The sequence below is a fragment of the Epinephelus lanceolatus genome, chromosome 5 (assembly GCF_041903045.1).
Source record: "Epinephelus lanceolatus isolate andai-2023 chromosome 5, ASM4190304v1, whole genome shotgun sequence".
In the NCBI taxonomy this organism is placed as follows: Eukaryota; Metazoa; Chordata; class Actinopteri; order Perciformes; family Serranidae; genus Epinephelus; species Epinephelus lanceolatus.
In genome coordinates this window covers 10852827-10878722 of record NC_135738.1, presented here as the reverse complement: position 1 = coordinate 10878722, position 25896 = coordinate 10852827, and the positions used below count along the sequence as shown (strand labels likewise).

The following is a 25896-nucleotide window of genomic DNA, read 5'->3' as shown; positions in this document are numbered from 1 at the left end:
CACGTGTAACGACAGCAAAACTGTGTAAAAACACCTTTTTACAAACACTCACACAGCTGGTGCAGTATAATCCAAGTGTAATTTGTCCTGTTGTAATCAAACACATGCATTTACACTAAAACTTTACTATTTAAAATATGCAGGTCCATGCGTTCTACTTGCATGTGGTACTAACGCCTTCTCATGTTGTTGTTTTGACAAATTTGTCCAAATTGACAAAGGCTAAAAATACATTTCCTGTTTATTTGCATTCTATTTTAGTTTTGTAATATTGTTTTCAGCCATTTCTGTTTTTTTTCTAAAGTCTAGTTTTTGTTTTTAAAATTTCAGTTAATTAAAAAAAATTGTTCACACCTAGTTTTAGTTAGCTATACCAACCTTGCAAGCGTGTGTTTGTTCTCTGCTCGTGCAGAGTTTTTGAGCAGAGTTCAAATGAACATGCTTGCACAGACGCACTGCTCCTCCCTGTGTGAGACTGTTAATGCGGAAGTGTTTTAAATCGTAAAGTTTTGGCGAGAATGCATGTGTTTGGGAAGTACTGAGCATCAACTGGATAAATGGGACTTGGATTACACTGCAGGAGTTGTGTGAGGCTTTTTAAGTTAAGTTAAGTTAAAGTCCCACTGATTGTCACACACCTGAGTATGTGAAATTTGTTCTCCGCATTTGACCCATCCCCTGAGGGAGCGGTGAGCAGCAGCGGTGCGCTCAGGAATCACGTGGTGATCTAACCCCCCAAATTCCAACCCCTGATGCTGGGTGCCAAACAGGGAAGCAATGGGTCCCATTTTTAGTCTTTGGTATGACCTCCCAGTCTCGGGGCGGACACTCTGCCACTAGGCCACTGAGCTGGTTTAATTGGAGGTTTGATGTAGTTTGCTGTTGTTAAACATGGCCCCCTTTACTTTAATTCATCAAAAATTGTCTACATTTCCTTTGAGTTGAAAGGGGTCAGATGAGGTGGTTCGGGGATTGGATCAGGATGCCTCCTGGCCGCCTCCCGTTAGAGGTGTTCCGGGCACGTCCCACTGGTAGGAGGCCCCGGAGCAGACCCAGAACACGCTGGAGGGATTCCTATCCCATGTGGCCTGGGAACACCTTGGGGTCCCTCAGGAGGAGCTGGAAAGTGTTGCTTGGGAGAGGGATGTCTAGTGCTTTGCTTGGCCTGCTGCCCCTGTGACCTGGCCCTGGATAAGCGGATGAAAATGGATGGATGGATATCAATGACATAAATGTTGTTTGAAAGTATATAGAGGTACATATAATGTTATTACTGATACTGTTTTGTATATGTTGTGCTTGAAGATGTATTGTCATATTTTGTATGTTTGATGTCAAGCAGTGTCTTCTTATCTCGTGGGATCGGCCAAACATTTTGCATGATACAGAAATAAAAACTAACAGACTATTAAAGTGAAAACATGGATTAACATAAATACAGCAAATTAGTAATTGCATTTAGTTGCAAACAGAATGGTAGATCATGCATAACTTTGACAGGTCTGTGTGTGTGTGTTTGTGTGCATAAGAGGGTGCGAGAGCTTGCATACATAGAGTATTCAGCTAACACACTCGTGGGGCATGTGCCTCCGTCGTGTTAGGTGACTAAAGGCAGAACAGAGAAGGCAAACTAAAGTCACACAATCAGACCTCGGACGTCTCAGCTGCTCTGTGATCAGCATGTTCAGAGCGGCGACTCAGGAATCTGCTGGGAAGGGGAGTGTTGTTAAGTCACTGAACAACAACAAAACACACACACACACAAAGAGTACAGCTCACAGTCTCCTGAGCGGTGACTCAGGGCGGCATGTTGGGTGTTGTTGGAGGTTTCCTGACCTCTTGGTGCCGACAGAAGCAGGGAGATGAGAAAGGTGAACGGTTGAACGGAGTGTAAAGGAGCTCCTGAGCAGTCATGAGTATCAGACATGTTAGAAGGAGACCATTCACCTGTGGACAGGACGGAGGAACACGGCAACCCGACTAAAGGCAAGTGCTCATGATCTGACCTGACATAAGCTGTAAAATATGTGTCTTCACGCTGCTGCTCTTGCCTCGTGTTTCAGACAAAGAGACAATATTTTGTGCTGCTATTTATTCCCCATAAATTTGACCATTTTTGTCCCAACAATATTTAAAGTTTTAAGTGTTTCCTGGGACACTGAAGCACCTTAATAAATCATGTGATGGTAAGGAGCTCTTTAAATCAGGTCTACACTACACATATTAAATGGTAGTGATTATGATAAATGACTACTGAGTGGTCAGTAATAAATCTGTCATATCTTTTAATACCTTTTTAACATCACTTTCTCTTAATGTCTCTCAAGGTAGTGCGTCTTTAAAATCAGCGCAGGATATCCTTCCAGCACGTGACCCTATTAGCAGAGGAAATACCATCCCCGCTGACCTCATCAGCAGTAAGTGGAAACCGTGAGATCTGTGAACAATACAATGACCTAAATGAAATATTATTATTCTCGACGTGGGGCTATCCGCTACCACAACGTGTAAAGAAAATGAAAAGAAAAGTCCTGCGTGCAAAACAATGACTGTGTTTCAAAGCTGTTTTACACTTACCAGTGTGTCTCGAATTTTAAAGGGATGGTTCACATGTTCACAAAACATTAAAACCACTGACATTTGAAGTTTATAACACTTGTCATCTCATTGCAACTCAACATTCTGCTGTTAAACCTTAGGTCCTTGCATTCATTTGGATGCCACCTGACATGTGGTGGGACCCGTGGGACATGACGGTATCTCAGAGGTCCTGTGTCCACACCTCAACAGGTCAGAGGCCCCATCATGGATCGGCCTTGGCTCTGACCTGTCTAGGCATCGACACATCACCTCTGGGTGTGTCCTGTGGTGTCTGGACCTAGGGAGTTGGTGGTAGATCCCAATGTCCAGCAGAACATTGTATTGTAACGAGGTGAACAGGGTTATTCACGTCACTTGTGGATGGTTTTAATGTTTTAGTTGATAGGTGTATGCCACTGACAAAAATAAATACCAGTTTAAGTGTGCACTGTCCATCTATGCTCCCTTCAAAGGCACCAGATTCCATTGATAAAAATAGTAATTTTACTTCACATAACACAGGAGTGGTTGGTCTACCAACTTCCTCAAATTTAACAGTGATTAAACTGAGTAACTTCTCATTGGCACCAAATCCACATTGGCAAAAATTGACAGTTTCACACTTGATATTGATTACTCCTCAGTCTCCCCCCCCCCCGCAGTTTAAGAGTCTGGGGGTCATCCTCGGCAGCACTCCCTCACACCGCAGGGTACCGCCTGGTTACATCCCGTATAGTCTCTATAAACAGACTCTACATTCACTGACTGTAGAGTCTGTAGGCAAACCCCGGAGATCTTGCCTCCGGAAGAAGAGTGGAAGAGCCCTGGTTTCCGGTTGTAGGCTGTTTGTAGTCCACGTGATATTGACCAATTACATTTGAGCCAGCTGCAGTTGTTGCCAGGTTAAACGCTCCATGCGGTGAACTAACGAGGCGGAACATAATTGGCGTCACTGCAAACTCTGAATCCATCGCGATGGTTCAGCATATTTACTTATATATAAACGGAAGTCGGAAACAGAAATTCGCCTCCTCCACCCAAATCAAACCGAAATGCCAAAAAATCGGGGGTCTGCCCCCAGAGGCTGTATCACCGTCTGCCGGAAGTCAGACACCGAATACAGCCGATGGGTTCCGAGAATGCATCTCGTATTGATTACTGTAACTCACTCTTTTTTGGTCTTCCCCTCAAGTCCATCCACAAACTTCATCTGGTCCAGAACTCTGCTGCTCACATCATCACCAGAGCCCCCTCCATCAGTCACACCACTCCTGTCCTTCAGTAGCTTCACTGGCTTCCAGTTAAATACTGCACTGGCTTTAAGATCTTACTCATACAACCCACTTAAAAAAAAATCCAAACTATCCCTTTAATGCCCAGATTGATTATAGCTTTGTGCTCACTCTGAAGCTTCAACACTGAGTAATTCTATTCTTGCTCTGTGATGGGGTATTAAGACTCTTCCCTGTATGTTTGTTTGTTATTTTGCCCAGCCCAGCCTCTACCTGCTGCAGTCCCACCAGCAGAGGCCTCGCAGGAGGCAGCCAGGTTTAAGAAGCCTCAATGTGACCTCCAAAAGCCCACCTGCCCACGATGTGGCCTCACAGTCCCAGACCACAGTCTCCCCGCTCCTCCCCCAGGCCTGAGCCGACTGCAGGGCTCCAGCTTGTCGGTGCACAGCAGCAGCAGCAGGAAGGGCAAGAAGAGTGCGAGGAGTGTGGCTGGCTCACACCAATCTACTGCTACAGCAAGTGGTAGGCACAGCAATCATGCCCCCCCCCCCCCCCCCCCCCCCCCACTATTTCTTGCGCTAGGTTTAGTTTTTTCCGCTTTCTCCAGCGCTGGCATAGCACTAAAATGAAGTGTGGACATAGGTCTGGCAATGCAAGACTACCTGTCCTAGAATCACCACCATTTAGGTCTCCTAAAGCAAAGTGGTCCCAGCTAAGCTGGCCAGACTAAGAGCGATTTAAGAAGACCCCGAATTAAACGGTCTAGAAGATGATTGAGTACCTCATCTGGTACGAGGAAACCAGGGTCCCCCCCAGAGGCTGAGGAAACACCCTGGAGCCACTGCCCACAGTGGGAAGCATCGGGGTCATGTGTATTATGTGCCAGGCAGCAGGCAGGTGCAGGTACCCAGGCGTGCTGACTCTTGACATCACAGACAGAAAGAAATTAGATTGGGGAAACAAGCTGCTGAAATGAATTTCCTCCATAGGGTGGCTGGGCTCAGCCTTACAGATAGAGTGAGGAGCTTGGACATGTCGAGGGAGCTCAGATTAGAGCTGCTGCTCCTTCCTGTCAAAAGGGGCCAGTGGAGGTGGTTCAGGCATCTGATCAGGATGCCTCCTGGGTGCCTCCCGTTAGAGGTTTTCTGGGACATACAGTTGGTAGGAGGCCCTGGGGCAGACTCAGAACACACTGGAGGGACTGTATATCTCATCTGGCCTGGAAACCCCTCCAGAGGAGGAGCAGGAAAGTGTTGCTGGGGAGACGGACGTCTGGGGTACCTTGCTAAGCCTGCTGCCCCTACAACCTGGCCCCGAAAACCTGGATGAAAATAGATGGACACATGACTAGCGTTAGGTTGGCTGGTGAAAGAGCAGTGCGCATAATGATGGCTAATGTTAGAGGAAACATTGGAGAGACTCAGCCATACATGTGAGAGATGAGGAGTCTGTTGTGCACCAAAATTGGTGGCTAGTATACGTATCAGAATACTAAGTGTTGTTTTGTTTATGTTGTTTGGTTAGCTTGTGGTGAGCTTGTAGGCTAACTGTCAGTGGCTTACACAGCGCTAATGGTTGTGAAATGGTCTACACTAATATGGGATTTTTGGCAGACAGTGGAAGGATGCTCCAGGGTCCAGTTAACATCCAAAAACTACACACCCTACCAAGTTTGCTGTCAAAACCTTTGCTATGCTAACGCAAACTCTGCTTTCTGTACTTACCGCTAATATGTGTTTCCAATAATAGACAACAATGGGCTGTCATATTAATGACGTATATGATCTATCTTGCTTGGCATACGTTTGAATCCAGATTTTAGGGCAGTGCACAGACATCGGTACCCTGGAAATTCTCGCAAGAGCACAATTTGAATTTGCTCAGCGAGTCACTCTGGCAATCGTAATGATGCTCATTACCCATGCCGTTGGAGCCGAGCTGCACCAATCACATCGGTGTATCTTATAGGCGGGCCAGGGGCGAGCTAAACAGATGACGACAGCGCTGCGACGACGAAGTCCGGAATCAGTCAGTAAACATTGTAAGATGGCTACGAATGAACACCAGCTGTTTGAAACGGCTTTGGCCGCTACAATGAACGAATTAGACTTGGCTTTTTCTCTAAAAGAGGAACAGAAGATGGCGCTCGAATCTTTCCTTTGCAAGAAGTACGTTTTTGCTGTTTTGCCGACCGGATACAGCAAGAGTCTAATCTACCAGTTAGCTCCGCTGGTAGCGCTCTGGATACGTCACCCCGTGTATGCTTCTGATTGGTCGTAGTGTTATCCAATTGTGTGCAGTGATATTTACAAATGCATGCTTGGTGCCGCCCCTCGAGTTGGGCCATTTTCATTACTCATAGCCAGACCCTAAATCTTTCTAGATTTGAGTCTGGATTTCCAGGCTAAGACATCGGCACCTCAATTACAGGAATGTGAAAACAATTCTCTAGTAACTAATGAAGTCAGTATAGTTCAGGTCAGACATTTTAAGGTACATAAACATTTTTGAGTCGATGGACTCTTTAAACAGCAGTGGACAATATGATATAAAATTAAAACCACAATAAATTGTCATATTTATCCTGACATATAATACATTGATTAACAACATTTGAATTCTCAAACTTACATTTTAAGTATACTTTTATATGTATATTTTGATTAATAACAGAATTACCGTACATATTTTGGACTGCGTTTTGGACTGCTGTTGGTAATTTAATAAATTTGGTTTATCATGCACCATTATTGGAAAGTTATAGTTAAATTGAAAGAGTATAAAAACTGTTTGAAACATTCAAATGATTTTTCAGTTACCACCAAAGACAATCTCTCTTCTGACACAAATAGATCTCTAAAAAGTTTCCCTTGAAGACTTTCAGACTGCTGCACTTTCTTCCAGTTTTATCAAAGCATGCAGCAGGCCACTCCTTGTTTATCCTTGTGTTCATGTTGTTATCTCTGTGAAGTTATGCATTAAATCAATACAGTAGCCACACATAATGCTCCTTTTTCATCTACACACATATATATAGGTATTAGCATAAGTTATGCTGGGGTGTATAATTCGAGCGGCTAAGCAGGAAAACGCTGAACCCCACTCCCCAGGGAATTCTGCCATCTGCTTTTCATTTACTTCCTTGAGTAAACAGGATAAAACAGCTCGATTTGCATGAGCTCACTCACTACCTGGTCCTTGCGAGGATGAAAACAGCAGCTGAGTAACAATACAACAGTTAGGATCGCAAGAGATGCACTGTAACACACCAGCGGGGTTAATATATGCAATTTCATCTGCACCTAATTTGGGCAGGAGAGCAATTATCTTGTGACAGCTTCTTCCTAGTTGTTGTTCATCACTGGCAGCCTCGGTGGCCTTTTTTATTTTCCCTCGAGGACTGAAGGAAGCTCTGTGATTAAGTAAACACAATCACACTTGATCACTGCGGCAGAGCTGTTTCTCTTTTATGTTCTCGTTGGCACCACAAATAAACATGCGAGAGATTAATTTAGGGTTAATAGAATCGTTAATCCCCGTTTCTGATGATGTCTGACAGGCGTTTAGAACATACAACAGCTTCTCTGTGACCTCAGATGTGATATTTGTGGCAAAATCACTTCTCTGTCTCATTTCTCCTCACCCACAGACTCTTGTTTACACCTGCTGCTGGCGTGCCTGTGGTGCCAGTGCTCCGTGCTGCTCCTGGGTCTGCTGGAGGCGTGCTCCTCCTGCCTCCACACCCTGTGCTCCTGTTGCTGCCACGCCTGCGCCCGCTGCTGCTCGGCCATAGAGGAGGCGCCCGTGGAGGAGCTCAACTGCCATGCCCACTGCCACTCGGTGCTGTTTGAGTCTTGCTGCGAGCCGACCGAGTGTCTTGAGTTTTGTCTGGAGTGCTGCGAGATCTGCCATCGCAGCTAGGACGCGACTGGGCCATCAGGCCTGAGAACTAATATACTAAAAGACGTGATGAGACTGAAACAACAGACATTCTAACCAACGTTGGATTCGCTAGTTCTGCAATGACATTTCTTTGTCATCACCCATCTATGTACTAATTATTCTTACAACACATGCTGCTAAAACCAAACTCTGAATGGTCACTTTTCAAAGAGGGAAGATCTGACTCCAGTGCGTCACACTTCTCTTCATCAGTAAAGGCAATTTTAAGTGCCTTTATAAACTAAAGCACTTTGAAATAAGTAAAACATTTTGGGAAATTCTCATATTTGTTTCTCTGTCCAAATCATAAGTACTGAGCTATGGCCAGGATGTGATTCAACGTTAGCTAAACTTAGCATAAAGCCTGGGAGATGGGAGGAATGACTAGCCTGGCTCAACTAATCCAACCCTCAACATCTCTTAAGATCACAAATTACTGAAAGTAAAACCACAAATTGTCCTTTTGTGTTCAATTAGCTATTTTAGCAATGTTGCTGTCAGTGTTGCTCAGTCTTTTCCAATGGAAGTAGTTAGCACTCACTCTAAAAGTCGCTGAAAGTTGATGGCATATGCTTATTTGCATTAATGGAAGAATTTAAACTTCACAGCATTAGATTCAATAGAAAAGAATGAGATGGGCCAAATGGGAAACTCACTAGGCTACAACTGAATTCCCACGGCGAGCAGTGCCTCCTCTCCTCTTGCCCTGCCTGTCCTACACCTACTGCACGATGCAAGAGAAGAAGAGAGGGGGAGGAACCTGCACTAACGGTGAAAAAGCCGTGGACTGTGATGACTCTGAGCAGCGTGCATGGGAATGAATTACAATATACTATATTTTCTCTTTTCCCCTGATGGTCTGAATAAGTCGCTAAACTTGTAGCTTTTTAGAAATAAAGTTGCAAACAGGGTCTGAAAAGTCATTAATCTAGCAAGAAAGTCCCCAAGTTGGCTACAATGGTTGCCTTTGTTTAAGGGAGCGATCACACCGAGATGAAATGCCAGAAACGCGACGCCAGTAAAACCATTGTTTTCCTATGATACGGCGCGTCTGACCGGCGTTCAAGCGTCTTTTTAGACGGCCGTTTTTCCAGTGTCTTTTTAGACGCACGTTTTTGTAGACGCACGTAGACGCTGAAAAGTTAAAATATTTTCAACGTTTTGAGCGTCAGACGCCAGTAGCTAGCGCGCATTGAATAAGCTCTTCCAGTGTTTCAAGCGTCTTTGAAGCGTCCGTGTCTCTAGCGTCTCATTTCTGTGTGATTGCCCCCTAAGGCTGTTCACTGAGTTAGCACTGTTAGCTACCGGCTCAGCCACCACCAGGTTGAGAACTGTGTCCAGACAACTCCTACGCTCTAAATTACACAGAGCCCTTTTATAAATTAATTCAGACTTTTTTTAAACTCTAAAATACACTGAGATAGACACCTCATTCACGTTATAACAAAGTAAATTTTTAAAAAAAAAAAGGATCATCGGCACATTGACCACAAATCAGATAAAAATGGTGATAAATGTAATACAGTTTTAGTGAGAGATAGTCTATGGCAGGCAAATTACTGAACTTTGGACAGATCCTGGTTAACTGATTCCCACCCTTCCAGTCGTTATGCTAAGCTAAACTAAGCTAAGCTAAGCTAAACTAAGCACATCTTGGTTTTGAGAACCACACTTTTGAGAAATACACTTTTTGCCTAGAGTTAGATTAGAGGTTTCATACCACTCCCATTTTGTCTGTGAAATATGAAGCTACAGCCAAAAGACCATTTTTGACCTCCTTGAATCTTCACCATGAGGTTACCAGGCTAGTCGTATCCCCCCGTTTCCATTCTTCATGCTAAACTAACCGCTTCCTGGCTCCAGCTTCATAGATCATTTAAACACACATATGAGAATGGTGTCAATCTTCTTATCAATCTCTCTGGAAGAAAGTAAATGAGCCTGTTTCCCAAACTATTCCTTCACCATCAGTGCATTCTCATCTCACTACAGCCACACTAACAAGAGGAAGGAATAGATTATTATGTATTATTTATCTCCTACTTGATTTCGTGGGAAATAGATTCAAGGACCTTTTGAAATATTAAAAGAAACTGACAAGGTCATTTATTCTGCTCATTAAATCTCTTTGGATAGCCAGGGTGAATAAAATTAAAGCTCATTAATACTCTAGTGTTGTTCTCGATCACATTGCGGCACAATGAAATGGTCAATTTTGTGATAAACAAGCACAGAAACTTACTGCACTGCGGTGTGTTCAAGCTACAGTGTGTTCAGGATTCAGGCTTTATTCTACAGAAATAAAACCTTTTGTTTGTACATCAAGTTGCATTTAATGACTTTGACCCAGCAGGACCCCGAACGAGTGGGGTCTACCTCTTTGCTCAGCTTTGTACGGGTTCTCATGTTATAAGATTGCAGGTCTGACTTTTCCCTGCGCAGCTCTTTGCAGCTGAGGAACAGGGCGACAAAAAACCTGTCAGCTCTCTCTTGAATCCCTTTTCATATTTGTCATATAAAGCACTTAGAACATAAAAGGATGCTCATTCTCCCCAGATCTCGGAAGATCGAAGCAGGCTCCTTTAAAGCCGTCGTGTGACTTGACAGCAGAGAGGCAGAGTAAACAGCCAAAAATAAAACAAAGCGGCGATAAAGACAACGCTGTCAATCTGTCCGGGCGAGCCAAGAGGCTCATTTAAATCATGTTACAGCAAGTAAATCGAATTTAAGTATCTCTTTTGCCCACAACACATTTGGATTCTGCTGGTGACAAGAAACAGCGGTGACGTCCAATTTAGAGCATGGCGAGCATACACCAACAAATAAACACTCAGGTTTGTTCCACTTGTCCCCCTCAATTTGTTATACCCTTTACCCACAGCTGATGTCTACCACCACAAATCACAAACAGCTGGTACTGTCAGAGTGGATTCAGGACCTACATGTGTTACAGCCACACAGTGATGCGCTACTTCAAGATGGATGTTTAGGTTTGCATTTGAGGTTTGATTTGAAATCACCACTAAAATGAAAAATACTGATGAAAATGATGCCAGTGACAGTGCCACCGCTTTTGATTTTACGGTTGTGAAGACAAACAAAAATAAAACTAGCTCTGGATATAAACTTTTAAATATTTTGCTAACAGATTAATCCTTTTAAGTTGTGTTTCTAAGCAAAAATGACAAATACTTTCTTGTTCTGCTCCATCACTTGTTAGGATTTGCTGCTTTTTGTCATTTTATGTGTCGATAAATTATCTTCAATATATCTTTAATTTCAAGACATCACCGTGGGGTTCCGAGAAATTGCTATGAGCATTTTTCTGACTTTATAGACCAAACAATTACTTTACAGATGAATTAATAATGTACAATGATTATCATTAGTTGTAACTCTAAACCTTTGTGCCTGTTTTTCCAGCAAAATAACATAATGAAATATGAATCACAAAAAACAATTGTACTAAGAAAAGGCAATCAAAATTTGAAATAAAAAGTCTATTAAAAAAGCTGGTGAAAATGGTGAAAAATAATTACAAGAAATTATTTAAACTTTTTTATTAATAATAATATATTGTTGCCCATATCTGAACACCCATTACTACTCTGTCCTATTTATATTTTGGTGTGTGTTTGTGGGTTTTAATTGTGGAGTTTACATTCCACAGTTAAAAACTCTAACATGATAGGTATTTTATAAACTGATATTTTTTATGACTACTTTTACTGCTCTGCATGTTTAGTAATCCTGTTTATGACTGTATATCTAGCTACTGTACTTTTATTTATTTAATTTATGCCAGAAACAGTCCCACTGAGATTCAAAACCTCTTTTTCAAGGGAGTCCTGGGCGAGACAACAGCATCAAGAATTTCACAGAAAAGTACAAACAAACAGCATAAAACTTTTCATACACATAACAGACTACATTCTTAAAACAAACCAGTTAACTAAAAACAATTAATTTGAATTCGGAGCATTCAATAGAGGTGGGAATCACCAGATGATCCACAATACGATATTATCACGATACTTAAGTCACAATACAATATTATTGTGATTTTAAATATGTTGCGATATCCTGAGAATTGGGATAAAATATATTGCTATATACTGCAAAATATTAACTTTTTTTCAACTGTGAATCATGTCCCTGAAGGAAAACTTTGTCAACATCTTTTTTATCTTATAGGATAAAGTTTTCAGTCCGTTCATTTCACCTCAGCCATTTTTTTGCAGCAGTAAAATGTATCTAGAGGACTGAAAAAGTAATTGATTACGTTATTCTTGTCGGCTACCTCTTGAAGACAAGAGAGTGAAGGAAGCACTTTTACCAAAGACAGTGCAGGTAAGGGAAATGACACACACACAAGTCAGAAGGTTGACAGAAGGTTAATATAATTTTTCCTCACAGGTGAGACAGGAAACAGTCACATTAAACTAAAAAATAAACATATCAAATGAGCACCTCTCTTGAAACTGCCCTTCAGTTAAACTTTTCTTTTAGGTTTAGAGACATTTTAGTGTCAAGTGCGCGTGGGAAATCAGAGTGCTGTAACTGTTGGTCATTCATACCTCAAGTGTCGCTAACTTGGGTAGTTATGTCAGGGTGTCGACAGATATCAACAGTTAAATATAATGCTTTTAAAGACCTTTACAAGATACATTTTTAAATTTAAGACAGATTTTTGGTCAAATCATCTTTTTCTTATTCAAGCATAGCAGGTAAGTTTAAGGTTGAGACCCATGCAGAGAAAGTTTTATGTAGAAATTCTGTTATTAGAGTAAGTTCAGTTAACGTACATTGTGCCAACAGGTAAGTGGAGTAAAGACCAAGGGTCACTGGTAGGTTTAACGATTTGTAACATCAGAAAAGAGGACTTTAACGAAGAAGAGCTTGACTCATTTTGAAAAAATACATAAATAATTAAATTAAAAAATGGGTAAACTAAATTAGATAAAATGTGCACGGCAATTTAGACCTCACAAATTCAGATTTAGGACTATTTAATGCAGGGGTGTCAAACTCATTTAATCATATGGGCGACATGCAAGATAAATCCATAATTACCTTAAAATAACATCCGCTCCAATTCTTTCCCCTTTCTTGTATAAAGAAGTTCAAGTACATTCTGCAGACGTTCATCCTTTTATAAAACAGATGAACAGCCTGAGATGTGTGAAGAAAAATAAGTGTAATCACTCAGTCAGTACATGTGCATTTACCCATACATTTTTTGTTTTTTAGCAATGGGGTTCTCCCAGCATTATTTTAAGTTAGAAGTCTGGCACAAAATCTTTTGGACTGATTTTGCAGCCTTAGTAGAAAATTAAGTTCTTAGAATTAAAGAGTTGAGAAAAGTCAGAATGAGAACAACAAACAAAAATTAAATCAATCTGACGGGTGTTCTGAGTCCGCTGATTCAGCCGTCATGCTGGTAAAATAAAATCGACACAAGTGACCAGTTAAATGAACACAGTTTTCTGGTTTTCTAAGAGCGGCGTGCTCACTGATACGGCTTCGAAAATGTTTGACTTTTCTTTCATTGTTATTTTGCGTCATGCTTTCGTTCGGGCGACAGTCAGAGTTTGAGATGCACTTCTACATTGGTATCATGGTACGAAGATTTATAAATAAAGTGGCCTGTTCAGTTGACAACCTCATCATGTGTCGGAGGCTTGAGGTTGAAAACCGACACCTTGTTTTGTCTTAGCAGTTGTCGGACTGGCAGTCTGAGATAACAAGACTGGGCATCACAGACGGAGGATGACCCAGTGAGGAGCGGTTTGTTTTAAATCTGAGCTGCTTTTCAAAAACAACCCTTTCAACACTTTTTTTTCCTCCTCAGAATCTGTCTATTTGTATTCTCGCCTGCCTCCAAAGCTTTATGACAATGGTTGTAACCTCCTCAATCAAAACAAGGTTTACGTGTAGTGTATGAAGTGGCGTCTATTGAAAAAAGGGGAAATAATAACACCTAATAGTCAGTCTGTCAGATGTGCCCATCTGCTGTAAAGGAAACAAAAATAAATGTAACAAGATTTGAATATCTAACATTTGAGGCTGACGCAGGGAGGACGGATCAAAGGGAAGAGAGACACACCAGAGGGGGGCAATCATAAACACATTGTCTCATTTTAATAAGTGAGGGGAATGGTTTCTAAACCAGCGCATATCATCAAGTTTCATGTGTTTTCTACTGCGAGAAGAGGAGGGGGGGATAAAGTGAAGTACATCAAAACATAGCTAATGAGGGTTGGGTTAAAAATGGCTGTGCATGAAATATTGATGGCAAGCTGAATTTTTATCTTGAATTGAAGATACCTGAGAGCAAGTTCTGCACACAATAACCGCAGGATGAGGAGTAATTCAACCATAAGAGAGTTCAGTACTAAACATTATACTCCTCTGCTACAACTCAACTGCATGCTTATACTGCTCATCAGTCCGATACTTCGTCATTACAGTAAAAGGAAAAAGGTAGGAGACAAGTCATGAATGTACTTAATATTTTAGTTAATGTACTATTGATATAATGTGTAATCCTGCTTTCACATGGACTCAGGCAGTTGGTAGACGGCAGATGGAAAACAGTTTGACAATAAAATGAAACATGCATGATGATATGTTGCAATGGTGATGCCATGTTTCTTATTTTATGAAATCTGTTTTACACAAAATAGAATTAGTTTGAAGAAAGGTATTCGGACATCCAGCTGTCTCAAATACAGAAGCGTTGGAATATATCACTTGAGTCTTTGAGCAGAAAATCCCACACACTGCTCTTACTCGGCTTCACAATTTATTGGTAACACTAACGTTTCGAGGGTTGAAACCAGGTCGTCCAGGACGGCCGAAACGTTAGTGTTACACAAAAAATTTAATGACATATATTCAAATTATTTTGTGCTTGTTTATGATGAACATTTTCTAGTGATGTCCAGAATATATAGTTCAGATCAACCCTGTTTTCATCTTGTGTGAAGGAGGGACATCACATCTTTGTAAATTCCTTCTCTGAGGACGACGACAAGTAAAAATATTTTGACCTTGAACGGCAATGTCGTCTACTGTTGCCAATATTCTCTGCCAGCCTCACCCAATTTTACTGTCCTCCTCTCGTCCTCTAAAACAAAATCCAATTTGCTGTCTACAGACTTCTTGATTCCATGTGAACACAACACACTTAAAATAATTAAATCAGCATGCTATAACATTTACGTCTGTAATAACGCAGAGGTCCATCAGTCTTGTATCTTTGTGTCTTCGTATTTTTGTACTTTCTTTTGCATGCATAGTTTTTAAGTTTTTAAATTCTGAAATTTTTAATCTGACTCTTTCTCCTTGACTGCTGTAACACTGGAATTTCTCAATTGTGGGATCAGTAAAGGTGTATCTTATCTTATCTTTGCAAGACAACAACCCACGTTGGATTTATTGATTGTTTTTTTTTTCGTCCTCTTCTGTTTTTTTCTTGTTTTGTCAGTATGCGCTCTTGTTAGAGCTATGTGCAGGAGTGTGAGTGCTGCACCGGGGACAGCTGGTGAGAGTCCACCTGCATGCGTGCGCACACACACACACACACACACACCAAGTGACTAACTTAAGCATCACAATGCAAACTTTACGAGTTTAGCGACAGAGTCAAGTCATTTCAGGGTGTCTGTGTGGGTCTGTTGGGACTATTTTACGTCTCGTGTTGGACGTTAGCTGCTGCAATGTTAGTTGCTGCTAATTGGGCAGACTTTCAGCCGACCGGGAGGACAGCGGCTCAGAGATGGTCCTTCAGCTCTGCGTGTAACCTATGTAACAGCAGCAACAGAAAGTTTGCAGATTTTTCTTATGTTATCTTTGACTTTATGGTCTAATAAGCTCATTAAAGTCCAGTTGTTCATCGTTGCCCATCCCTAATATGTATGTTGTTTAGAACAAATTAAAATCAAATCACATCAGTCACATCTTCAAACTCCAAAATCTGTTACAAATCCTTGGTTATTTTATTGGATCTTTTGCTTCTCGTCAGACATCAATATTTCACTCAAGTTCAAGGTTTTTTACTTTTATTTTTTATTTACAACTTTAGAGTCTTCTGTAATGTACAGGCGTCATTAATGTTTTCCTATATTGATTTTGTTACAGTATTTATGAATAATGAAAAAAAAAAACAAAACAAAAAAACAAGCGTGTTTCACTTCTGGTGGCTCTAAAAGCAAGCCAAACAAAAGCTGAAATGTCAGTTGTACAAATGTAGTCACCCTGTTTCAATGGCCAGAGAGTATTCCAGCTCGTCTTATTCAAGTATATCATGTTCATAAAAAAACAAATATTAGTGAATAAATAAAATAACCATAAACACAATACTCCGATGAGTCTAAGACCAAGACAGATATTGCACCATTTGATGGCACGTACCAAATGTAATATCTTGGCAAAAAATGAATGATGCATACATCAAATACTTAGAAATTCAGATTTAGCAACACCAACATTCACAAATAAAAATCCAAACCAGGACTCTGTGTGTGTATATATATATATATATATATATATATATATATATATATATATATATAGTGCTAATAGAAACAGAACGGTAACAGATTGAACAGATTAGAACAAATACTTTCGAGGTTCTCTCTAACTGTACCCATCAATGATGCAACATCTATTATATGACTCATGCCCTTTGCTCCTGAGTGGTTAAGTGCAATGTGCATTATGTTTGCTTTTTCATAAAAGTAGGTAAATAGATACAAAACTGGACTACTGGTGTTTCATGACTGGGCGGTGGCTTTTATTTTTTTTTACTCGCTAAAATACATGTGATTGCGAGCAGCTGTGGTGTGTGTTCAGATCATGTTGTTCTTCTTTAGTACCTCCAAGTACTGCTGCGTTGCCCTGCTGACGGGGTCCAGCTCAACCCTCGAGGCAGAGCCCACCGGCGACATACGGGCTGAAGCAGCGTCCAGCTCTGCTGTGGCTGAGGACCAGACAGAGAGACCACAGTGAGTGTCACTGAGTAGCAGCTACAAGTCAGACACTGCTACCAAATGATTACTTTCATGTTTCCAGCGTCAGTGCACTCACCATTGTTTAATTCCCTTGATATGCTTTTATCCAACTCACTCTGCATCTGGAAAATAAAGGCAAAGTTGTCGTTAAGATTTGAGTTCTAATGTTCTAATATAGATTTTAATACATTTTAAAAACACACCATGAAACGGATGATATTTCACCACCAAACACAGCACTATAGTAATGACAGATACTTGGATAGTGGAAAAAAACACTGCAAGAAAATTAGGACCACTATGTGAAACACAGCAGGACATGCCAAGCATGCAAGCTCTGCTTTAGTGTAGAGTTTCTGCAGGCCGTATGATGTTGCCTTTTAAAATCTTACTGCAAGTGGCAAAAGCCAAGTCAGTATGGTCATGTGATGTCAGATGCAAATAGTTGGTTCAAGATTTAAACTAATAACAAAATACTTTTTGGTGAATATCTGAATTAATTTTACATTGAAGAAAAATGTTCTTGGTAACTAACATGTAAAACCATTAAAGGTCTGTGTGACATATCAAGAAAAATGTTATTTCTCCGCTAACTGTAATTATTCTATTATATGTATTGAGATGTGTCTGAGTACATTCACCAACAAATTATATATGCATGTGGTACATATGTAATCAGTCTCATTTTTTTTTGCCTTGTTGCAGTCCTGAAGTGTTTTAATTGTGGTTCTACTTGGCTCTGGCTTCCCTATGCTCTCTCCTACTTTGTTATCCATCTAACCCCAACCCTTTGGCTCCCACTCGGAAACCCCCAGATGGTCTCAAGTATGTGCACCTAGTCCTAAACTGAACTAATACAGCATTTTGTAACTTAGTTTTAAAAAGTGCTGTTTAAATAAAGTCTAAGAACTATGAAGACTCTTTTTCTGTTGGGTCCCTTAAAGCCCAGTTCAGACGGAAGATTCGCGATGAGACGAAACTTTTAGAATGCTGCAGAGAAAAGTTGCAGTGGTGTGAACCGGCCGGTCTGAGCTCGACTCAAGCCGGCTGATGATGTCACCTGCAACTCAGCTGGTCAAATCACTGACCGCTGGCTTTAGAATGTAAAGCACGTCACCTGTTTCAACACCCAGTCAGCTTGTAGTCCGCTGATCAAATCTAAATAACCGCAGATGGCAGGTGCTCTGTCCTGGCCGAGCCCTCATGGTGTGCTGGTATCACACGGTGGGTCACTGCTGCTGCTGCTCGCTGTATGTGCTTAGGCCCCCCCACACACACGTTCTCACTGACGGATTAATTGGCGCTGGTTATTTACATTATTGTGGCGTATTTATTATGAATTCAGTCCATCTGATGCTCGTTACCTGCGCCAAAGAAGCCAAGCTGCTTGGTGGAGGTCTGCGCTCTCCGAGTGCTCTAGTTTTGTTTGTTTTTCACCATTTCATCACGACTACAAATGCAGCTGTGGCCAGTATCTCACTATCGCTATCCTCAATTATATTTTAAAAGGAGATAGCAGCTCGGATTTCCTGCCATTTTATTATTTTATCCACTTCGCTTCAACCGATCACCACCAAAATATATCATCTGTTCCTTGTCCCATTATCAAACTTTCCTGAAAAAGTAATCAAAATCCGTTCAGAACTTTTCGAGTTATTTTGCAGACAAACAGACAAACAGACCAACGCCGGCGAATACATAACCTCGGTAAGGGCTCGGCCAGGACAGAGCACCTGCCATCTGCGGTTATTTAGATTTGCTCTAGTTTTGTTTGTTTTTCACCATTTCATCACGACTACAAATGCAGCTGTGGCCAGTATCTAACTATCACTATCCTCAATTACATTTTAAAAGGAGCTACAAATTATATTCAGCCACAAAATAAATTTGTAAAGCTGGAAATCAGAACGTAAGTACACAGAGTTGCTGCATAGAGCTGGTACACCGTCTCATCTAGTTCCATTGGTGTGAACTGTTTTTAGAGCGTTGCAGAACGGCACATCACAAGTAGCTGCCTGTTAACTCTCTATTATCAGGTAGCTCTAGTAAGTCCTTAAAAACTCTCCAGCTAATTCAGAATGCAGCAGCACGTGTACTAACAGGAACTAAGAAACGTGATCATATTTCTCCTGTTTTAGCTTCTCTGCACTGGCTCCCTGTAAAATCCAGAATTGAATTTAAAATCCTACTGTTAACTTTTAAAGCTCTAAATGGTCAAGCTCCGTCATATCTTAGTGAGCTCATAGTGCCATATTATCCCACCAGAACTCTGCGCTCTGAGAACGCAGGGTTACTCGTGGTCCCTAAAGTCTCCAAAAGTAGATCAGGAGCCAGAGCCTTCAGCTATCAGGCTCCTCTCCTGTGGAATCATCTTCCTGTTACGGTCCGGGAGGCAGACACCGTCTCCACATTTAAGACTAGACTTAAGACTTTCCTCTTTGATAAAGCTTATAGTTAGGGCTGGCTCAGGCTTGCCCTGTACCAGCCCCTAGTTAGGCTGACTTAGGCCTAGTCTGCCGGAGGACCCCCCTATAATACACCGGGCACCTTCACTCCTCTCTCTCTCTCTCTCTCTCTCTCTCTCTCTCTCTCGTATTCTATTACTGCATCTTGCTAACTCGGCCATTCTGGATGTCACTAACTCGGCTTCTTCTCCGGAAGCCTTTGTGCTCCACTGTCTCTCAGATTAACTCATACCGCAGCGGTGCCTGGACAGTGTGACGTGTGTGGTTGTGCTGCTGCCGTGGTCCTGCCAGATGCCTCCTGCTGCTGCTGCCATCATTAGTCATTAGTCATACTTCTACTGTTATTATACACATATGACTATTGTCACACATGTATACTGCCAGATATTAATACATACTTTCAACATATTGTACCACAGTAGCCAGAACTATAACTCTAATATTGTTACTTTCAATAATGTTGTTGTAAGCTACTGTCATTACCTGCATCTCTCTCTCTCTCTCTCTCTCTCTCTCTCTCTCATTGTGTCATGCGGATTACTGTTAATTTATTATGCTGATCTGTTCTGTACGACATCTATTGCACGTCTGTCCGTCCTGGAAGAGGGATCCCTCCTCAGTTGCTCTTCCTGAGGTTTCTACCATTTTTTTTTCCCTGTTAAAGGGGTTTTTGGGGGAGTTTTTCCTTATCCGCTGCGAGGGTCATAAGGACAGAGGGATGTCGTGTTGAACTGTTGCGAATCTTTGGTCTAAACTGGGCATAACACCGGAATGAAGGGATGTATGATTATTTAAACTTGATTTGATTTTCAAATTAAATCGTGTGTGGGCCGAACTAAAAATCAGCTTGAGATCAGACAAATGATCAAAGTACAAATTACTCTTCAAGAAAGCTGCATCATCTCGTCTCTACCAGTCAATCTCAGAGCATGAAGAAAGTCAACTCAAAGCAGAGAATCAAGGAGCAGGGTTTGAGATTTCAGCTGGTACAATCAGTTACGTGACTAACCACAAACCCAGGGTTCCTGCACATCTCACCAAGGAAAGTCTTGAATTTTTCATTTACATGTTTTACAGCCTCAATATGTTTTTGTAGCTTTTGCCAATAAACCTTCAAGTTATGATAATATTTGTTGTTATATCAGTTTTAAAATCAACTGTGTGAATTCCTTTAGTACGCATTTTCCTAAAAGATGAAGCATAAAAAAAAGCTCTGCAATGAAGTGGACCACTGTCAGAGAATTCTAAAATATAGCTGTAATTTTCCACTTCAAGACAACTGATTAGATAAGAGGGCTACAATTTTAATGCTTTCACTTTTATACTTTACCATTTGAAAAAATACTTACACTGCTCTGAAGCAGTACTGGGTTAGCTCACAACACATTTTCTGTATCTTTGCTGCCCCAAAAGTTAGCAGCAACTTTTTTTGTTTTAAACAGAAACTATTTTTTCACTGTGCGAACCCTGAACATGATGGTTTGCATGTGAACAGAGCCCAGCAGCAGGGTGAAAGGAAACAGCAGCCAATCAGACACTAAATAGACACATCTACACACCTGGTTATGGGTCTGGCTGAAGAGAGGAGAGATGAGAGACAGACTTTTGAGCTAGAAGCTAAAAGAGTGAGAAATGGAAGACAGGTTAGGAGTAAAGTCCCGCTACCATAAAGGTTAGAGAGTGAAGACAACATGCAGGAGGAAGAAGAGAAAAGAACAGGGGGAGGAAATAGCTTGAAGGTGTTACAAGACTTTAGAAAGCCATTAAATCAATATTTATAACTGTCTTTCTTTTAAGTATGTTTTTCCACAACCTTAAATATCAGATGTGTAATGCCTGAAAACCTACAGATCAACATGTCTCTGCAGTTATAACGATGTCATAACACCTGTGTATAAAAAGCAACATCTTTAAACAAAACAGTTACACAATAACAACGCTGACAACCATGACGATATGGAAATGAAAATGGTCCAAAATAAATATGTATCCATAAAGAATATTCCACTTTAATGACCATGGGTATGTAAATCAATACAGACCCTGGCTAGGTAGTCTTCCACCCTGCTGTTCTGCCCCTCAGTCACAGGGCTGAGGAGGGAGATCCCCAGGCCTAGGCTCCTGTTGAGGGGCCCCAGTGTGGCCCCATAGTGTGTTGGTGAAGCTAAAGAGCCCACGTCCAGCGAGGACCCTCCAAGGCCACCGTTTGCGATGCTGCTTGTGATCAGAGACCTGCTGCGCTCGTTGAGCAACTTGGAATTGGCTTCATCGAGCCGGCTGTTGGCTCTGAGGGGAAGACATAGTAAAAGTCAACCACTGATACAAGTTTGTTACCATCAGCACCATCTGTGTCTGTTTACACAACATCCCCTCCAGAACACCTGACACTAGACTGTGAGGTACAAGCTGATCTCACCTCTCTAGTTTTGCAGCCAGAGACTTGCGGAGGCGAAGCTCCTCTCTGTAGAGTTGCCGGTATCGCTCTAGCTCTGTGCGTGTGGAGTCTCTTTGGTTGAGGCTGTCATGACTGGTGGTGCGGGCCCGGGCCAGATCTCCCTCTAGCTCCCGGATCTTCTGCTCCAGCTGGGAGCGCAGGTTAGCCTCATTGGCCGATTTAATCTGATCCAGTGCTTCTTGCGATGCTGCCTGGGTCTGACAGACAACAGATACAATCTATTAAATCAGGCTTGGTGATGTTTTGATAGACACATGCATAGCTATCGAAGCGACTCTGTGAATATATACACCCATGAATTTGTTCAGTAAATCATGTCTAGTAAGATGTAGTGCACTCTTTCAGTGGCTAGGAAGCTGCTTCGTAACGCAAGATTAACTTTGTTCATATTTACCAATAAAATTCACCAGACAGTTCTTTACCTGCAGGAAGTTGTTGACCTGCTCCAGTTTCTGTTGTATCTCCTTACGGGCCCTCTCCTCTGCGTCACGGCGGTACTGCTCCACCTGGCTCTGCTCCACCTGAGCCGTTTCCATCCGGCGTCTCAGGTCCAGCACCTCCTCCTCCAACTGCCTCTTACTCCTCTCTAGTTGGTCATTACTGCGGCTCAGGCCCTTCAGGGAGGCCAGCTGATCCTTCAGGTCCCCGTTCACCTTCTCCAGCTGGCTGCGACGGGACCCTTCCTTCTCCAGCTGCAACTGCAGATCATCCACCTGGTCACATAAGAGAACAGAGGAAACGTTTGAGGCAGAGGTCAAACAGTTGAGGTTCATACTGAAACCGTAGTGCTGCTCAAGACAGACAAACCTTTTCTCTCATTCGTTCCAAGGCACCTTCAGCGTGGCTGTGTCTGCCTACGTCCATCCGTAGACTGCTCATAGGAGAGCCAAATTCAGCCCCACCTGTCTCCTGATCCCGCAATTTCTTCTTTGCAGTCTTTAACAAAGTACGCAACCTTAAACACATATGCACAAGTACTGTAAGTAAACAAATAGGTGAATATAAAACACAAAATAAATATCTAATACAAACCTGAGAACTAAGTTATGACATAATACATGTGGCTTGCTCAGAGATATTGCTGTGTCTCACCTTGGATACTTCTGTACTTGTACTTGCTATTTTAAGTGTGACACACTGGGAAGTGTGGCAAAATGTAGTATGTGGCTGGTGCATTCATAGCGGTCAAATAGTTGCGTGTGGAATGTTGGAAACTTTCCACCCCCAGTGGTCTCCATGTTGCCTACAGAGCTGAAGCCACACTGTTACATGTGTAGTGGCCTGGACTATATGATCTATGGGCCTTTGTGACATTTGGTGGTAATTTTAAACATTTGCAAAATGTAGCAGCTATTATTGGCTCAGTAGATCAGCTGGTGATAGAGCCAGTCAGTATCAGCCACAGACACCTCGCTGTATAGGCAGTAACATTATATTTCAACAGTCTGATTAAATGTAACTCATTTGTACTAAAATCTTACTCAAAACACATCAAAACAACCTCTAAAGGCACACTCAAAATACGCCAAAGAATAAGAAACACTACACCAGTCACAATTAAGTGAGCACACAAAAACAAAAACACTAGACAAACACAGTGACTGCAGGGACTGATTAGAATAATTAATAGTTAGTAATTAATAATAATAAATTAATAAATTCTAGAAACTCTTACACCAGACACACACACTGGTGCACCACAGCCACATAAGCCAGGAAAGACTGCGCTCTACTGGATCTCTGTTGTGTCTAAACAGCAGGGAGAAGTACTGCCGTGGGTGAGGAGGGTGCCAGGAGGAGGAAGCTAAGAGTCACCTGTACATTTCTTTTTGGAGCTCTGTGTTTCTCTTCATCTCTTGATCCAGCCGTGTGTCGACAGCCTTCTTCTGCTCTGCTATTTTCTTGGCTTTCTTCTTCTCTATTTCCATCTGCAACACAGGCAACAGAGACCCAAAGTGTGTTATTACCATCAGGGGCTACTGAAGCCATCATATACAACATTAGCCTGCGCATAGATGCGTTGCTGTGGTCACCTGGGTGCTCAGGTCTGCTTTTTCCTTTTCAAGCTCTGCCAGGCGCAGACCTAACTTGGAGCGGCCCTTCAGCTCCTCCTCCCACATGGCCTGAGAGTTCTGGGCGGTGTGAGACAGCATGCTTTGCTTCTGGACCTCAGGAGGAGAAAGACAAACCCAGGAAATGAAATTATCATACATATAATAAAAAGAAGTTCCTCGCTTGTTACAATGATCAGACTTCTGATGGTTCATCTCATCTGGAAGACACTGTCTCAAACATGCTGCAAAAATGTGGCCAATTTCTCATTTGTTTAACCTAATGTATTTTGTATTAGAAAGTATCAGTAAGAGAAAATCTGAAAGGACTAAAACGTGCACTTCGTTCTTATTTTTCATTAAGGGATATTCTTCCTTTTTTTTATATAGGGCTGCTTTTCTGGTTTATGTGTGAATTCAGAATTGTGTGGTATTCCAATTGCCTCGTTTTCATATAAACACGTCTTTAAAGGTTTGATTCTTTCTCTTGAGGTAATAATGATGTAACAAATGTAATTCTGACAAGGGAAATGTGTCAGTCTTTGTCACAAACATTTCTCAGCTGGTTACTTTACTCATCTGATTGGCAACTCAAAAATGTAGACACTCCCTGCTCAGACAGGTCTCAGGTGAATTACATACACAAAGACTAGAAACGAATTTAACGGAAAGGCTAAAAATGAAGGGTTAAATTAAGTACATTACAGTGACCTCGTGAAAAATGGGGAATGCCTCTCCCATGTCTAGGGGATTATTATAAAGCAGCACACCTGAGATATTAAGTGGAGTAACCCACATTAAAAGATGTGGATCAGAGCCGATTAGACACACCTCTTCAATCACTATTGAGAGAATGAACTCTTCAAGTATTACATTTAGAGAAATTACACTGCTGGACAACAATACCCCTGAATATCTGCTTTCGAGAGTACTACAAGTTCAAACCGGAAAGAAATGCACAAGTGCTAAGATGGCTGTCATGACGGAGACTTCAAACCTGCACAGCTGGATGGTGTTACAGTATACTGCTTAATTTCCTCCAATAGAGGAACAGATGGCTTCCTACAACTTACAGACACCTACGATCTAAAAGACAGGACCCAAGTTAGGCACTACTTTAACAGAGATATTAGTGTTACTCAGGAAAGCGAAATCTGATTAATGTATTCAATGATGCATGCAGGTCCAATCTCCACAGGAAATTGGTTATTAGAATTTATTCATTCTGTTTGTCAAGTCTGCTGAGAGCCACTCGACAATGTATTTCAAATCTTAATGGGAGAAAAAAGCCAATATATGCAACTACTTTAAGTTCAGGTCAATGGAGAGAATATGTATGGATAAATATTAGCAGGTTTTCATCACCCTTAAGCTGAAACAATTACACAGGGGCAAACCAGGACGTGGTGACTATTGGAGGAAATATGAGAATTCCTTGGCCCACCACTTTTTATTCTCTTCTCTTTTTCTCTTCCGGGACTGCATAACTAATATTGCTAATGTTTAACTGCACCCCTTTGACCCATTATTTTACGCCCATGCCTGTCATTGTTCATTCACTGAAATCTAAGCTGAAATCTTTCTCTGTGAGGAAATAAAATAAGCCACCAACCTCTTGACTGAGTTGGTCTTCCAAAGTCATCTTACTGCTTTGGAGGTTTGTAACCAAGTCCTCCAAATGACCTCTGACCTACAGAGATAAGAAAAGCCTTGTAAAAAATAAATGCAAGAGGGCGTTTTGTTTTCTAATTAAGAAAGAAGACTTTAAACTAGGGTGAGTGACATGCATCATGCAGCCTTAAGGACTGAAAGACCCCACATACCAAGATCAGGATTAAGGGAAAAGACACATTTTGACATCACCAAGAAAAACCCAAACCAACACAAAGCTAAACTTCCTCTGTAAGTTTGGATTCCTGGTCTAGCAGCTTGTGCAAAAAAGCCAACAAAGCCCAAGTGCATTTCACTGTGTAAAGAGATTAAAAATGATTTTATGATGACCGGCAATTTACATGTGTATAATTTAATAAAAAAACAGAGGTAAACCCACACAGAGAAACTAAGCCTACATCCACAATACAAACCCCTTCTCCAGGCGAGCAGTCAGACAGCTGAAAAAAGATGGGATACCTTAAAATATAACTTCATAATGTAATG

The 25896-nt window shown here is 41.6% G+C and overlaps 2 protein-coding genes across 13 annotated transcripts in view; one reads left to right on the top strand and one right to left on the bottom strand.

Moving 5' to 3' along the window:
- The first annotated feature begins 1748 nt into the window (after positions 1–1748).
- On the top strand, positions 1749–10073 carry LOC117262089 (myoD family inhibitor domain-containing protein-like). Its single transcript, XM_033634767.2, has 4 exons — positions 1749–1986; positions 2328–2417; positions 4074–4334; positions 7462–10073. The coding sequence occupies exons 1-4, from the start codon at positions 1926–1928 to the stop codon at positions 7731–7733; spliced, it is 684 nt and encodes a 227-aa protein (XP_033490658.2). The 5' UTR covers positions 1749–1925; the 3' UTR covers positions 7734–10073.
- Positions 10074–15731: 5658 nt separating this feature from the next.
- Positions 15732–25896, bottom strand: part of ankrd26 (ankyrin repeat domain 26) — a 36922-nt gene continuing 26757 nt past the window's right edge. For 7 of the 12 annotated variants that reach the window (XM_033635240.2, XM_078167701.1, XM_033635241.2 and 4 more), the window contains 10 exons: positions 25824–25850; positions 25352–25429; positions 23722–23856; positions 23504–23616; positions 22496–22643; positions 22111–22401; positions 21650–21885; positions 21276–21519; positions 16845–16890; positions 15732–16737 (listed from right to left, as the gene is read on the bottom strand). In XM_033635240.2, the coding sequence (XP_033491131.1) occupies positions 16607–16737; positions 16845–16890; positions 21276–21519; positions 21650–21885; positions 22111–22401; positions 22496–22643; positions 23504–23616; positions 23722–23856; positions 25352–25429; positions 25824–25850 (1449 nt within the window). In that variant the 3' untranslated portion in view covers positions 15732–16606. The remainder of the gene's footprint in view (positions 16738–16844; positions 16891–21275; positions 21520–21649; positions 21886–22110; positions 22402–22495; positions 22644–23503; positions 23617–23721; positions 23857–25351; positions 25430–25823; positions 25851–25896) is intronic. The other 5 variants (XM_078167696.1, XM_078167704.1, XM_078167697.1 and 2 more) reach the window with 4 other exon arrangements.

Coding starts and splice junctions, on each gene's coding strand:
- LOC117262089 (XM_033634767.2), top strand. CDS start 1,926: ATGTTAGAAGGAGACCATTCACCTGTGGACAGGACGGAGGAACACGGC. Junction 1,987..2,327: donor ACACGGCAACCCGACTAAAG/GCAAGTGCTCAT, acceptor ATGTCTCTCAAG/GTAGTGCGTCTTTAAAATCA. Junction 2,418..4,073: donor CCCCGCTGACCTCATCAGCA/GTAAGTGGAAAC, acceptor TATTTTGCCCAG/CCCAGCCTCTACCTGCTGCA.